The sequence below is a fragment of the Cydia fagiglandana genome, chromosome Z (assembly GCF_963556715.1).
Source record: "Cydia fagiglandana chromosome Z, ilCydFagi1.1, whole genome shotgun sequence".
Classification (NCBI taxonomy): Eukaryota; Metazoa; Arthropoda; class Insecta; order Lepidoptera; family Tortricidae; genus Cydia; species Cydia fagiglandana.
Genome location: NC_085959.1, coordinates 4,712,709 through 4,728,479, shown reverse-complemented (window position 1 = coordinate 4,728,479; position 15,771 = coordinate 4,712,709). Strand labels below are relative to the sequence as shown.

General features: G+C 39.0%; 1 protein-coding gene and 2 long non-coding RNA genes across 3 annotated transcripts in view; 1 reads left to right on the top strand and 2 right to left on the bottom strand.

The window, feature by feature from the left end:
• LOC134678783 (uncharacterized) overlaps positions 1 to 4,396 on the bottom strand; it is a 101,711-nt gene extending 97,315 nt beyond the window's left edge. Inside the window, exon 1 of the long non-coding RNA XR_010100240.1 lies at positions 4,269 to 4,396. This is a non-coding gene — a long non-coding RNA (uncharacterized LOC134678783). The remainder of the gene's footprint in view (positions 1 to 4,268) is intronic.
• A 3,583-nt stretch (positions 4,397 to 7,979) lies between these two features.
• On the top strand, positions 7,980 to 9,174 carry LOC134678785 (uncharacterized). Its single transcript, XR_010100242.1, has 2 exons — positions 7,980 to 8,499; positions 9,118 to 9,174. It is a non-coding gene; the product is annotated as an uncharacterized LOC134678785 (long non-coding RNA).
• Positions 9,175 to 15,275: 6,101 nt separating this feature from the next.
• Positions 15,276 to 15,771, bottom strand: part of LOC134679242 (protein Jumonji) — a 104,647-nt gene continuing 104,151 nt past the window's right edge. The window contains exon 16 of the mRNA XM_063538129.1: positions 15,276 to 15,507. Coding sequence (XP_063394199.1) covers positions 15,325 to 15,507 — 183 coding nt within the window. The 3' untranslated portion in view covers positions 15,276 to 15,324. The remainder of the gene's footprint in view (positions 15,508 to 15,771) is intronic.

Genomic DNA, 15,771 nt, shown 5'->3' with positions numbered 1-15,771 from the left:
ACGTGATGCGCGTTCAAATAAACAGACAAACAGATAAACAGATAAACAGATAAACAGACAAACAGACAAAAATTCTAAAAACTGTTGGAACGTGTTCTGTTATCGATTTTAAGTATCCCTAGCCAACTTTTTTTCAAATATCTTCCAAGTACCTACAGACTTTCGACCCTCTACAGCTTTATTATATGTATAGATAGATTAGCATTAACATACGGCCCCGACACTATCATTAGCAATGACATGAAATTTCATGACGCTCCAGCGTTTGATCCAGTCAGGTCACACTCTCTCACAATCTCCCCACACACTTATCAGTATTTCTATCAGTATTTTCATCATTACTTGTCAAGGGGAATTTTAAGTTATTATTTTCCTAACCGTTCTTAGTTATGTTGTGGTGTACGTTTTGAAGAACACAAAACCAAGACATTATTCAAGCATCGATTCAAATATTTCTAATCTGTCGTAACTATACTATGTACTGTGGCAACTCTATACCCGATGAGCCAGAAAAATGCAGAAAAAGAAATAAGTAACTAAAAAGAATATTTATTTGTTTCAACCTTTTCGTGCGTGCGTGCGTCATGACTGTGTGAAAGATTGGTAGTTAAAAAATGTATACAAATATTTTTTTTTATTCTTACCACGAACCGGGAATCCAACTATTCTTAAGTACGATCAGCATCATATAGTAGGTAGCATCCAAAGTACCTATCCAAATAGTTCGGTACGCCATACATACCTATTATTATATGGTGTACCGAACTATTTGAATACTTTGGATGCTACCTACTATACGACGCTGACTGTACCTACTGGATTCTTCTTTTATGTAAGAATGTATACGTTTTCGGTTAAGAAAAAAGGTACCTGATATGTAACATAGTTAACTTACCTATAATAAAAATACTTTGTTTTTATTTGGTTAGTAAAATAAAAACGGCTATGGCAGAAATTTAATTGATGTTTTGAAGAAAACTGAATGCAATTTATTTCGTCTTAAAGATCTATATTGTGTTCCTTCGAACTTTATCTGAGTATCTCTTTTCGTTTCAGATCCTTATGAAAAAGTCTTTAGTACCGGATTTTTCTGTCGCATTCTATATATTATGCTGAGGGAAGGACCTTTAAGACAACAGGTTTTTGGGGTATCCGAAATACTAATACTTGTACATAATTATTAAAAAAGTGGTTAGGATTTTGCTGATTAAAAATAGTCGGGGTTTCTGCGGTTGACCTGACGTTTAGTAAAAACAATATCTGTGGAGGTTCGAAGTAAGGAGGTATAAAAAAAGAGTCCGTCATAAAGCAAGTTCGAACGGGATAGTCTTATATGGAACATTCAACCAAAAACACTAACTATTCATCCTCAATTAGTCATAAACTTTTTAAGCTTTACAGGCCTGATTTAGTTAATATGTTTTATCCCTTTCTTACAAATACATAAGTCAAAATGAAAGATCAAGACCAAAACGAGAAGATCAAAACTATTCATAGCTAATTCAGGCCAGTAACGCGTTTATGAATAATGCCATAAACCAGAGAGTTTACTTATAGGATAGGTGCATACTTACAACATGTTATTATATAAGGCCATACATATACAGAATATACGAAATAGGGATGTTGACCATATTTTAAAAAATATATTGAACTCCATGCACGAAATAAAACGCAAAAGGGAATATTACGCCAAAGTCGGCCTAGGGTCCACTAGCAAATTCAGAGGGTCTACTTCGAAATGCGAAAATCTAAATTTCGTTATCAGTCTCTAACGCTCGAATACGCAAGAGTGGTAAAGAGGCAGAAAACGAAATTACGCGGTAAGCCCTCAGTATGTGCTAGAATATTGCGTAATATTATTCTATTTCCCTGAATAGGGAATATTACTCGAAACTCTGCGTAGGGGGCGCCACTACCACAATCCATCACAATCTGGGGGTCTACCGCGAAACACGTAATTTCGTTATCTAACCTCTCTATCACTTTTCATCATCATCATCCTCACTTTTGCATATTCGAACGATAAAGAGGCAGATAACTAAATTTCGATTTTCGCGTTTCCCGGTAAAAATATAATTAAATTGTTGTAAACAACTTAAAATAAAAGGTTTTTAATTTTTATTTCATGTATGGAATTTTTTAGAAAGGGACAGAGATTTTCTTTATGCATCGTATTCTGCATGTTTTCCTTTTTTCTTGAGAGTCAAGTGAAAATAAACTTTAGAGCAATGATAATAGAGTAGGTATACTTCACTTATTGATTTAAATGCCAGTAATGACTCTTGTTAGTATAAAACCTTCTTCTAAAGTACTTTAAATGACGGAATGAGGGATTAGAGTGATGCGCTCCACTCACTATCAGTATAATGTCATTATTTTGACATTTCTTCAAAAATATTAAAAATGTTTAATAACTTCATTATCGTCCATCATTCTTTCTGTCATTTCTGATTTCATCATTCTAATCAATTCACTGTCAGTATAATGTCATTTCTAGTATCATTACTTTGACATAACTCCAATACTGACGGAAATTATTAAAATAAACTTCATTACTTGCCGTCATTCCTTCATGACACTCCCTACACTATCACTAAAAACGTCATTCCGTCAAAGTAATGTCAGTATCCATGATAGTGTCGGGGCCGTAATGAAATGTCATTATATTGTAATGGCGTGGGTTGTGTTGATTTGGTTTAATTACTCTTTAACTTATTTTCTTTACTAACAAGTGTCCGTTAGAGTCAAATATATGTATGAGATTGTAAGAAATATGATTCAATTTATCGTATATCTAGCATGCTTATCGAATCGTAGGTCAAATTCGGCATGATCCTTTCGTCCCCTTTTTAACCCCCTTAGGGGTTGAATTTCTCAAAATTGCTTCTTATCTCTTGTACACTTTATAAATGTAATCTAGTGTGCAAATTTCAACTTTCTATCTTTTGTAGTTTCGGCTCCTCGTAGCAAAAATCTCCAACCAAATTTTTCACCTTTTTACATTTTTCTTGTAAATTACTATGAAATTGAAAAAAACAAATATCAGCAATGAATTCTACGTCTTTGGTTTATACGAAAATGATACCAAACTTGCCCTAGTACCCACCAGGATCAGAATAGATTTTTTTTTTGAAGATGACGGGTGGCGGCCGTCTTTGTACCCCCCTCCCCCCACCCCAGGCTAGAAATGCTTAGAATTACTCAAATATCAGATGTGATGAAGCTCATAGCTTAATAAATTTTTTTTTGGATCATGTATGGCAGCGTTACATAACTGATTCCAGTACTTAGTTGTCGCTCTACTGAGAAATAGCTGTATCATGTACCGGCTCAGCTGTACCACACACTTGGTTACCGGTTTAACCGATTTGGGTTTTCGCAATACAAAGTAAATAATGAAAATATCAAACATACAAGTTAGGTAATAATAATCAATAGATACTTACCAAAAACATCACATCCAAACACAGCGCATTCTCCGAAGTTCACTCATGTAACTCATGTTAAATAGAAAAACTCAACAACAAATAAACAAATAGAACAAATCAAATTTAAACCAGTAACAAATAACAAAAATATTAATAATTACCTAAATATTTCGAAAATCAGAGTTAGCAATGTTGACATTGAAAAGAAAATATTGTATTTCTTGTATGTCACCGTTTTATATTAATGTTACGACGTATATAATATAAACCCTATAAAACGCTAAAAGTTTTCGAGAATATTTAAAAAACCGGCCAAGTGGGAGTCGGACAGTATGATTTCCCAGCTTTACAGTAGAAACTGTTTATTTTTTAGCAACTTAAAAATACAGTTTTTAAAACGCTATGTTTTAGGTACCTAGTACAATAATTTCGTAAGTCTAATACATAAATAAAACACAAAAATTTTATTTTTATAAGTTAACATCATGACGATGAAATGAAAGTTGGTTTTGGCACTGTTTGGTCGCAGTTAACCTAACACGGACTCTATCAAACCAATTGTAGGTGAAACGTGCATTAGGTAATTTGTTCATTAGGGGTTGAGCTTAGGTTAATTGATCATTAGGTATTTTTTAGGGTTCCGTAGCCAAATGGCAGAAAACGGAACCCTTATAGATTCGTCATGTCTCTCTGTCTGTCTGTCCGTCCGTCCGTATGTCACAGCCACTTGTTTCCGAAACTATAAGAATTATACTGTTGAAACTTGGTAAGTAGATGTATTCTGTGTACCGGTATCAATGGTAAATATTGGGGGTCCCCCATACTTAGAACTGAAACTTAAATTTTTTTTTTCATCAAACCCATACGTGTGGGGTTACTATGGATAGGTATTCAAAAATGATATTGAGGTTTCCAATATCATTTTTTTCTAAACTGAATAGTTTGCGCGAGAGACACTTCCAAAGTGGTAAAATGTGTGTCGTCCCCCCCCCCCCCCCTGTAATTTCTAAAATAAGAGAATGATAGAACTAAAAAAAATATATGATATACATTACCAGGCAAACTTCCACCGAAAATTGGTTTGAACGAGATCTAGTAAGTAGTTTTTTTTTATCGTCATATATCGTAAATCGCATTTTCTTATGTTATTTACTTGCAAGCATAGGTGATTCAACATTAGGTAAATTGATTTTCGGTATTCTGATATTGTAACCATAGACGAAACGGTAAGTTCATGTTAAATATTATAAAAGTCTTACCGAAGAGCGAACAAATGTACAATGACGACGCGTAACTTGCCAAATAGGTAACGACTCAATTATATTCCGTCCAATTGTATACGATAACCGTTAAATTATCCTGGAAATCAATGATATGGTTTCGATTGCAATGCATTGACGAGCAATAATAGTAATACGTTCTGCTTGGTAACCTATACTTCGTTTCTCTTAGCATTAGAAATAAGAGGGGCTACCGCGAAAACCGAAATTCGCAAGTTGTGGGGATCTTTCTCTTTTACTCCAATGAAGGCGTAATTAGAGTGACAGAGAAAAATGCCCGCAATTTGCGAACTTCGATTTTCGCGGTTATAGCCAAGGTCGGCGATCTTGACATGTCTTTTAATTGAATACGCTTACGTTTACGCGACGACGCGCGATGAAAATTAAAAAACCGGCCAAGTGCGAGTCGGACTCGCGCACGAAGGGTTCCGTAGCATAATGCAAAAAAAAACAAAAAAATGCAAAAAAAAACGGTCACCCATCCAAGTACTGACCACTTGACCACTCCCGACGTTGCTTAACTTTGGTCAAAAAAACCGGGCAAGTGCGAGTCGGACTCGCGCACGAAGGGTTCCGTACCATAATGCAAAAAAAAAAAAAAAAGCAACAAAAAAAACGGTCACCCATCCAAGTACTGACCACTCCCGACGTTGCTTAACTTTGGTCAAAAATCACGTTTGTTGTATGGGAGCCCCATTTAAATCTTTATTTTATTCTGTTTTTAGTATTTGTTGTTATAGCGGCAACAGAAATACATCATCTGTGAAAATTTCAACTGTCTAGCTATCACGGTTCGTGAGATACAGCCTGGTGACAGACGGACGGACGGACGGACGGACGGACAGCGAAGTCTTAGTAATAGGGTCCCGTTTTACCCTTTGGGTACGGAACCCTAAAAATCACGTTTGTTGTATGGGAGCCCCATTTAAATCTTTATTTTATTCTGTTTTTAGTATTTGTTGTTATAGCGGCAACAGAAATACATCATCTGTGAAAATTTCAACTGTCTAGCTATCACGGTTCGTGAGATACAGCCTGGTGACAGACAGACGGACGGACGGACAGCGAAGTCTTAGTAATAGGGTCCCGTTTTACCCTTTGGGTACGGAACCCTAAAAAAAGCAAACTGACTTCAAAAAGGATGAAATAAAATATTATCCTTTTTTAAGTCAATGCGTAACTGATATGGAACTGGATATGTTTGAAGTCGGTGCCAAGCCAAGTAGTAACAATACCAGTCAAAAATAATCAGCTTTGTGGCTATAAATCCCATTAGAACTGTACTAATAACTATTATAAATGTGTAAGTAATTCTGTCTGCCTCTTTGTCGCCTTTTCTTTTATAATAGAAAAAAAAACAATAAATTTTGGGGGTCCCCCTTACTTAGAACTGAAACATAATTTTTTTTTTCATCAAACCCATACGTGTGGGGTATCCATATCTATGGATAGGTCTTCATGTCTTCAAAAATGATATTGAGGTTTCTAATATCATTTTTTTAAGATGAATAGTTTGCACGAGAGACACTTCCAAAGTGGTAAAATGTGTGACCCCCTGTAACTTCTAAAATAAGAGAAAGATAAAATTTAAAAAATATATATATGATGTAAATTACCATGAAAACTTCCACTGAAAATTGTTTTGAACTAGATCTAGTAAGTAGTTTTTTTTAATCGTCATAAATCGTAAACAGCAATTTTATTATGTTACTTGCTGCTACGGAACCCTTCATGGGCGAGTCCGACTCGCACTTGGCTGCTTTTTACACGACTGCCCAAACAAAAAGAGTGTATTGTTTTCAGGGTTCATGTTTGTATGTCTACCAAAATAAAACTTGAACGCGTATGTTGCATATATATTTTTAATCGTTTTTCAAAGCTCTTCATTTTGAGGCCCCACTCGATAGGTTTGCAAAATTTTTTTTCTAAACATCATGCAATATCATGTATTATGTCCGCCATATTGATTTTATTATGATGTCACGTAGCCTATGTTAGTCGGGATGACGTAAGGATTCTAATGATATATCATTTTTCTAGATCGGTTAAGGCATTCAGAAGATATGGTGGAATAAAGAAACTCACATACAAACATGAACCCTGAAAACAATACACTCTTTTTGTTTGGGCAGTCGTGTAAATAAAGAAAAATATTTAATTGCAGTTTTTTTTTTAATATAGGAATGTCTCCTTTAAGTAAAATGAGCCAGCTTAAGTTAGGTAGAGGTAGTTTCCCTCCAGGGCCCGACTTATCTTTCCACACTGTAAATGTATATATGTAGATTTATACAAAGAAGATACGGGGTCAAGCTAAATAAAACAGTTTAAAAATTGAAGAAATATGTTTTATCGTAATTTTATTACTTACATTTTACACTTCTAAATAAATTAGTATGCTAACATCTCATAAAATGTCTACAATAATTTTATGTGAGAGCTACTCCATATAAAAACGAACTGCCATAGGGGCCAACATTCAACGCGTGGGGTATTTACTTACTACTGCTTACACAAGTGTTATTCATCTTATATAAAATATTTGACAATACATTTATATCTAATTCTATGAAATGCCCGAATGTTAACTTAAATCTAATTGTTTTTTAATTCAGTCTTTGTCCATTTTCAGAGAAACATAACCTACAGTTGTGCAGCGTTTGCAACAACAACAACTTAAAACAACTTTTTTAAAACAGTTGCTCTAAAAGTGCTACTTTACGTAGCTGTTTAGCGTGCGGAAAGTTGGTGTTCACTTTTCCATTTTTATTTATTTATACTTGTTCCAATCCACGATTACTTAGTGATGAGTGTTAATATTAGTTTCCTTCAAACGTCGTAATCAACATAAAAACCTACTGTTAATGTAAAAATATGAAATATACACGGTGTAACATGAGGAAACCGAATAATTTTAACAGCGTATTCCTGATCATATTTAGAGACAAAAATGTCCTATAAACTTTTTTGAAACTCGCCTAGTTTCAGAGATATTTTTATTAAAAAAAAACAAGTTTTTAACATAGTGTAAAATGCCTTTTTGATGGTGATGTTGCTGCTAAATATCCTTATCGATAGATGTCAAAAAGTGACAAGTAACACTTTGCAAAAAGTGGGTTTTACGAAAAAAAATTTAAAAATCAATTTTAAGTGACAAGCTTACCAGTAACATTTATTTTTTAAGTAAGTACAAATACATTCAAAAACTTGAAAAAAAAACAAAACAATATATTTTTTTTTTAAATTGACCTTAACTAATATAAATGTCCTTTATTACACGACTGCCCAAACAAAAAGAGTGTATTGTGGTCAGCGTACAAAATGTAGGGTACCTTTCAATTCGCTTTAAAATGCAGCAGTCGTGTTTTTAATTTTTTAATTTTATTATTTTTTTACCAATTACAAACAAAATGATAATAAAAACAACATTAAAATTAAAACTAAAATTTAACACATCTTAAATTAACTTATAGGTAAACTAAGTTCATTCTGTGTGCGTTCACTCAGAAATGCGTGGTTAAAATTATTCGTTTTCCTCATGTTACGCCGTGTATACATATTTCATATGTTATTTTACCTCTTCATCATTATAACACGTTTATTTTTTAATATTGAATATTGAAAAACCGTTCTGAATAAGTTGTCTTCATGGAACGGAATAACTGCCTAAACGCCTGTCAAAGAAGAGGCGTTTTTCTTAATGCAAGCATTTTTTAAGTTTCCAAAGGCAACATTCCATATTGTTTTTATAAATATACGATACACAAATAATCGTAAATAACGATACTTTGGTAATAATCATCAACATCAGCAACAATGGTTCGTGCGAGAAGGAAGTGCGCAGGAGAATTGGCATGGCCAAGAGCGCCATGTCTTAGCTTGGAAATATCTGGAAAGATCACAGCATTTCCGTAAAAACTAAAACCAAATTGGTACGGACTCTAGTCTTCTCAATCTTTACGTATGGCGCTGAGACGTGGACGTTGAAAGCTGCTGACCGCAAACGCACTGACGCTTTCGAGATGTGGTGCTGGAGAAAGATGCTTCGTATCCCCTGGACAGCATTTCGGACTAACGTTTCCATACTGAGAGAACTCAAGATCTCGTCGCGGCTGTCATCTGAATGTCTACGCAGAGTCCTTGAGTACTTCGGACATATAGCAAGGAAAGACGGTGACAGCCTCGAAAAGCTTTTTGTGACATGCAAAGTGGATGGGAAAAGGCCTGGGCGTGGACGCAGTCCAATACGTTGGTCCGACCAGATCCGCACCGCTCTCGACTCCACAGTCCACAGGGCTCTCCATACCGCCAAGGACAGAACCAGATGGAGAGGAATTGTGAAAGAGAAGGTGATTCTGAAGGGAGGTCACGACCCTCATTACTGAGGATAACGACGCAAGGAGGAGGAGGTAATAATAATACAATATTATATATTTACAATTGTTTATGTCTTATAGAACATGCATTTGAAAAATAGTCGAATAAAAGCTAGAAAAAAAAACACCTGTTAATAATGTCAGAAAATTTCACTGCGAAAGATCGAACTTACTTACAACAACTTTGTTTTCCAAGCTAAAGTTTTTAAAAAGTTGCTTATAAATGAGTGAATCAAAGTTTGAAATCTAGACACGCGGCAGCGTGTCAAGCCAAGTTCAAGCAAAGGAACTGGCTAGCCAGCGCCGAGTGTAATATTACACGAACCACTTGGTGCCACTTTTGACCCTTTTATAACTCAAAACATCTTTAACGTAAACACATAAAACTACGTGTGTTTAATTATATCCATAAGGACATCTAGAAGTTCAAATTTCATGAAGCTAGCTCAAACGGTTATAAAGATATGAAGGTCAAAAAGTCGTAAATTTTGGCAATGACTGACTGACTTATAGTACCTAAACCTAACCTACTTCCAGATGAGCTAGAAGGATGAAATTTGGAATCCAGCTCGGTTATTGTGTGTAAGCGTAGGAAAAAATCTAAAAATAAAAAAAGTTACAAAAATAGGGGGAGTCCCCATACAAAAAAAAATCATTTTTTATTGTGACTGACATATAAGTACCTAAACCTAACCTACAAGTCAAAAAATAAGTGGTGTCCCCATACAAAAAACTTGTAATACGCGCTAAACAACCGGCCAACGGTGACGTCGGCGGCGCGCGGCACCACATAATTATACAAAGAACAGAAGTAAAAACCATGCAGCGGAAACACAAGAAAAACATTAAACCTCAATACCTGCCTAGTTTTCTTTACAAAAAGTATTGATATTCCACCAAAAACATAAATGTAAAAAAAAGGAGAGCCAAGTTCAATACAAAAATTATACTTGGCTGTGGGGCTCGCCGCAAAAAGAATGGAGATCTAAATTAGTGCCACTGCCAAGTTCTATGCAAAATCCAAATATGTATTTATAGGAACAAAATAACATTATAAACAAGTATTAAACTCTATTTCTTTGCTTTATTTGATACCTATAACAATTGCTGTTATTAAAAAAATGTGAGATCTTAAAGTAGGTTAAGATTTGGCTTGGCCAGTTTTTATCAGAATTACAAAATATATATATGTTGAATAGGGTGGTTCACGTTTGTATGGGAAAAATTCAAACTCCAGCTAGAAAAAGCGGCACCCTCTCATTTTATTACACGTGTTCTGTTGACTAAATATGCCAAGTTTTGTAATCTTATCTCAACTACAAGGGGATGCTCAAACACTTTGAAATTTTTCAAAGTTGTATGAAATACAAAAGAAACAAGTTATTATTTTTTTCAGTTTTATGTAAGTAGTAGTTTTCACATTATTTGAAAGTGTGATTTAAAAGTTATTTGATGAAAAACTATTTTTATTTCTATGTTTTATGATTTTTTAGGTGAAATTCTAAAAATCTTACTTTTCGAAAAATTATAAAAAATAGAAATAAAACTGTTTTTCTACTTAAAAACTTATACATCACATGTGCAAATAATGTGAAAACAGATACTTAAATAAAAATCTGAATAATAAATACTTCTGTTTTTTGGTTTTCATACAACATACAAAATTTTCAAAGTGGTTGAGCACCCCCTTGTAGTTGAGATAAAATTACGAAACTTGGTGTATTTTATCAGCATAATAAGTGTAACAAAATAAGGGGATGGCCCGTCGGAAAATAAAAAAAAAATATTTTTTGAACCACCCTAATGTTGAATAACTTTATAAAATGACTGATGTAATGAAAACTGGCAAGTCAAATCTAACCTACTTTAAGATCCCACATTTTTTTTAAATAACAGCAATTGTTATACATAGGTATCAAATAAAGCAAACAAATAGAGTTTAATACTTGATTATAATGTTATTTTGTTCCTATAAATACATATTTGGATTTTGCATAGAACTTGGCACTCATTTAGATCTATTCTTTTTGCGGCGAAGCCCACAGCCAAGCATAATTTTTGTATTGAACTTGGCTCTCCTTTTTTACGTTTATGTTTTTGGTGGGATTGATTTAACACCGCCATACCTTTGTGAGAAGGCTGCAATTACAAATGAGAGTGCTTTGCCTGAAAAATCTAAAAATAAGTAAGTTTAGAATTCTTTACTTGTTGTTAGGGTTCCGTAGCCACATGGCAAAAAACGGAAACCTTATGGATTCGTCATGTCTGTCCGTCTGTCTGCCCGTGTATGTCACAGCCACTTTTTTTGTTCATCTTTTTCCGCAACTGTATTAAATAACGTCGTTCGATACACGTGCGGAAATGTCATTCTTCACTCGTCCAGAGTCTTGCCACTCGCCTCGTGGCAATATATCTCGGTACTCGTGAAGTAATGACATACCTTCCGCCCTAGCATCGATGTACTATTTCAGTACATATGGTGCTACTTTACCGCACTAGTGCGATAATTAGCACATTACAGCCCGTTCACACAGAGTCTCCGTATTTACGGTACCCGTTTTAACGGATACAACAAACGTTCGGCTAATCTTTTGTCTTTTGTTAAGTACCTATACCGCATGTGCCACCACCTGCAAAAGAAGGGTCGTATAATTCTAATTGGCACCTGAGCGCGGGCTAGTCCAACGCTCTAAAAAGCAGTGTAGGACTGTAGGCTAGGTGCGCTCTCCGATAACGCACCTTTGTTACGCATCTCGATGACACATTTTAGACTGGTTCTGTAGCGTTCGACTCCCCGGCACTCAGTATATTACGTAGGTTTCAAACAGAGCCCGAGCTAATCCTATTGTCTATTGTTAAGTAAAACCGCTCGTGCCACGTGCCACTACCACATGCATAAAAACCTGCGTACTTCGGTTACCGAGTGCCGGCGAGTCGAACGCTACAGAACCAGTCTAAAATGTGTCATCGAGATGCGTAACAAAGGCGCGTTATCGGAGAGCGCACCTACACTGGTTTTTTGAGCGTTGGACTAGCCTGCGCTCAGGTGCCAAATAGAATAAGTATGACCCTTTTTTGCAGGTAAGTAGCACGTGCGGTTTTACTTAACAATAGACAATAGGATTAGTTGCCGGGCTCAGTTACGAAGCTACGAACTATAACCGTAGAGGGACCATACACAGGCTCGCAAACTATCCATTAGTTCATTTTGAATTTTATTTCAATTACCATATACTCGTAATTCAATAACCGGTTAAAGCGACCCAAACCTTTTTTATGCAGGTAAGTGGCACGTGCGGTGTTACTTATCAATAGACAAAGGATTAGCCGTTCTAGACCAGCTACAAATCGAACGACTATATTCTATGGTTCATGTCTTCCGATATCTTACATATTTTACAATAATACACTTAAATTCTCATGAAATGCTACAAATTTACAACAGTCACAAAAAAGGATATTTTGCGGAATAGGGAATCTTACGCATAACTCTGCGTAGGGTGCGCACCCTGCCCGCACTAGCAGAAACGGTAAACAAATCAACTTGATGCATCAATGTAATATTTATTCGTAACTATTTGTGAAAATTTGTCATAAAACTGTGCATATAATTACTCTATGGTTTACAGTTTGTGCTAGTGCTGCCTCTGGCGGCAGAACATTGCAGTATTATCTTATCTTATTGTTTTCGGGGGCCCTTGCGAATACACTTCGACCCATAGGGATCTTTTGTGCAATTACCCCCTTGCATTACAGTATTACTCCCTATTCCTTTTAAAGCTTTATACGTAAAGCATTATTTGCCCATGGACCCCCGAGATTAATTTTATGAACCCTTCATCTTCGTGAAAGGTATGACCCATTCTTTCTTGTTGATGGAGTGAAGTGTCCCGCCCGCCGTCGTGCTGTGCGCGTGAGTTGGCGAGGAACAAAGCTGGGCTGGTTATTTTGGGCAGTTGACGACAAAGTCCCTCAAACAGCGGGATCGTCCAGCAAGCGGGACATTGTCGGTTGAGGGGCCATCAGCGGCGGCGGTCTGCCCCTGAGGCGTTTGGGATCATTTGCGGCGGCGGTCTGCCCCTGAGGCGTTTGGGATCAGTTGCGGCGGCGGTCTGCCCCTGAGGCGTTTGGGATCAGTTGCGGCGGCGGTCTGCTCTGAGCCGTTTGGGATCAGTTGCGGCGGCGGTCTGCTCTGAGCCGTTTGGGATCAGTTGCGGCGGCGGTCTGCCCCTGAGCCGTTTGGGACCAGTTGCGGCGGCGGTCTGCCCCTGAGGCGTTTGGGATCAGTTGCGGCGGCGGTCTGCCCCTGAGGCGTTTGGGATCAGTTTCGGCGGCGGCCTGCCCCTGAGGCGTTTGGGACCAGATGCGGCGGCGGTCTGCCCCTGAGGCGTTTGGGATCAGTTGCGGCGGCGGTCTGCCCCTGAGGCGTTTGGGACCAGATGCGGCGGCGGCCTGCCCCTGAGGCGTTTGGGACCAGATGCGGCGGCGGTCTGCCCCTGAGGCGTTTGGGATCAGTTGCGGCGGCGGTCTGCCCCTGAGGCGTTTGGGACCAGATGCGGCGGCGGCCTGCCCCTGAGGCGTTTGGGACCAGATGCGGCGGCGGTCTGCCCCTGAGGCGTTTGGGATCAGTTGCGGCGGCGGTCTGCCCCTGAGGCGTTTGGGATCAGTTGCGGCGGCGGTCTGCCCCTGAGGCGTTTGGGATCAGTTGCGGCGGCGGTCTGCCCCTGAGGCGTTTGGGATCAGATGCGGCGGCAGTCCGCCCCTGAGGCGTTTGGGATCAGTTGCGGCGGCGGCCTACCCCCGAGGCGTTTGGGATCAGTTGCGGCGGCGGTCTGCCCCTGAGGCGTTTGGGATCAGTTGCGGCGGCGGCCTGCCCCTGAGGCGTTTGGGATCAGTTGCGGCGACGGTCTGCCCCTGAGGCGTTTGGGACCAGATGCGGCGGCGGCCTGCCCCTGAGGCGTTTGGGACCAGATGCGGCGGCGGTCTGCCCCTGAGGCGTTTGGGATCAGTTGCGGCGGCGGTCTGCCCCTGAGGCGTTTGGGATCAGTTGCGGCGGCGGTCTGCCCCTGAGGCGTTTGGGATCAGTTGCGGCGGCGGTCTGCCCCTGAGGCGTTTGGGATCAGATGCGGCGGCAGTCTGCCCCTGAGGCGTTTGGGATCAGTTGCGGCGGCGGCCTGCCCCCGAGGCGTTTGGGATCAGTTGCGGCGGCGGTCTGCCCCTGAGGCGTTTGGGATCAGTTGCGGCGGCGGTCTGCCCTCGAGGCGTTTAGGATCAGTTGCGGCGGCGGCCTGCCCCTGAGGCGTTTGGGATCAGTTGCGGCGGCGGTCTGCCCCTGAGGCGTTTGGGATCAGTTGCGGCGGCGGCCTGCCCCTGAGGCGTTTGGGATCATTTGCGACGGCGGTCTGCTCTGAGGCGTTTGGGACCAGTTGCAGCGGCGGACTGCCCCTGAGGCGTTTGAGTGGACGCGCGCACCGATGCGTCTGTAAGGTAATATTTATGATTGCAGCATTTTCAAAAACTTACTATATCACTTAGAAGCCTATTTTCTTTATTATATTAACCATTTTTATGTCCGTTACGAAAAATTGCATGACCCTGAAATTGATCTTGGATTCCAAAACGGACATTATTTTTTAAATCTGCGTGGCCTACAAATTCGGATACGAATATCATGGCGACTTTTACGAAAAAGTGCGTATCTGCCACATGGATTCCAAAACGAATATAATTTTTGAAATCTGAACCCGTAAACATTTACAAAAATGGTTCTTGTTTTAAAAATCTGCACCCAAGATCAGCCAGGATGTGACTATCGTGAGAACTGTTTTGTTAAAGGTCTTTGCCTCCATCTAGGATTCAAAGAGGTTTATCCCTGGCTTGCATTACGGTCGAAACCAGTATCGAGTAGAGTAGGGAAAAAGGGACAGCGTGATTCGACCCTGAACCGCTGTCAAACTTCCGTTTTGTAGGAAGTTTCCTTTCTGTACGGTAACATTATTATTTTATTCTGTGTGTATGTTTACTTTAATGTTGTACTTGGTGAAGCAGATCTTGTTTAGTAGAAAAAGGCGGCAAATTTGAAAACTGTAGGCGCGAAGGGATTTCGTGTCATAGAAAATTTGAATTTCGCGCCTTTTCCTACTGACAAGATTTGCTTGACCATCTATAGTATTTGTCCTTTATACCTAAGGCTTCTGGGATTGAAAAGGTTGACCTAGTACTCGGGGTCCGGTTGATCGCTTAGCTCTGCTCGCCGGCGGTGCGCGACTCGAGTCGCTCGAGCATCTCCTCGAGCGCGTGCGTCGTGAACGACGAGAGGAACTCGAGCGCGTGCAGTTCGACGTTCTTGTGCTTTTTGGTCTCAAGCAGGCGGAGCGCGTGCTCGGGGCACACGGCCGACTTGCGGCCCGTGAGCCCGGTCACCTGGTAAATAATAACTACATAATCAATATAGGTACCTATATTATATTACATACGATGAATTTAATGTACAGTCAGCATCAATTCATAAATAATATTGAAATTAAATTGAAAAACCTGAACGGGATAAACACGAGGGAAGTAGCGAGATGGTGCCTTACAAATTTCTAAAAAAGTTTTTGAGACGTTTCTCGAATACGACGCACGTATGATAAGAAAAAACTGTTCCAATCTATTACCTAAATATGAGAATAGAAGTAGAGCATA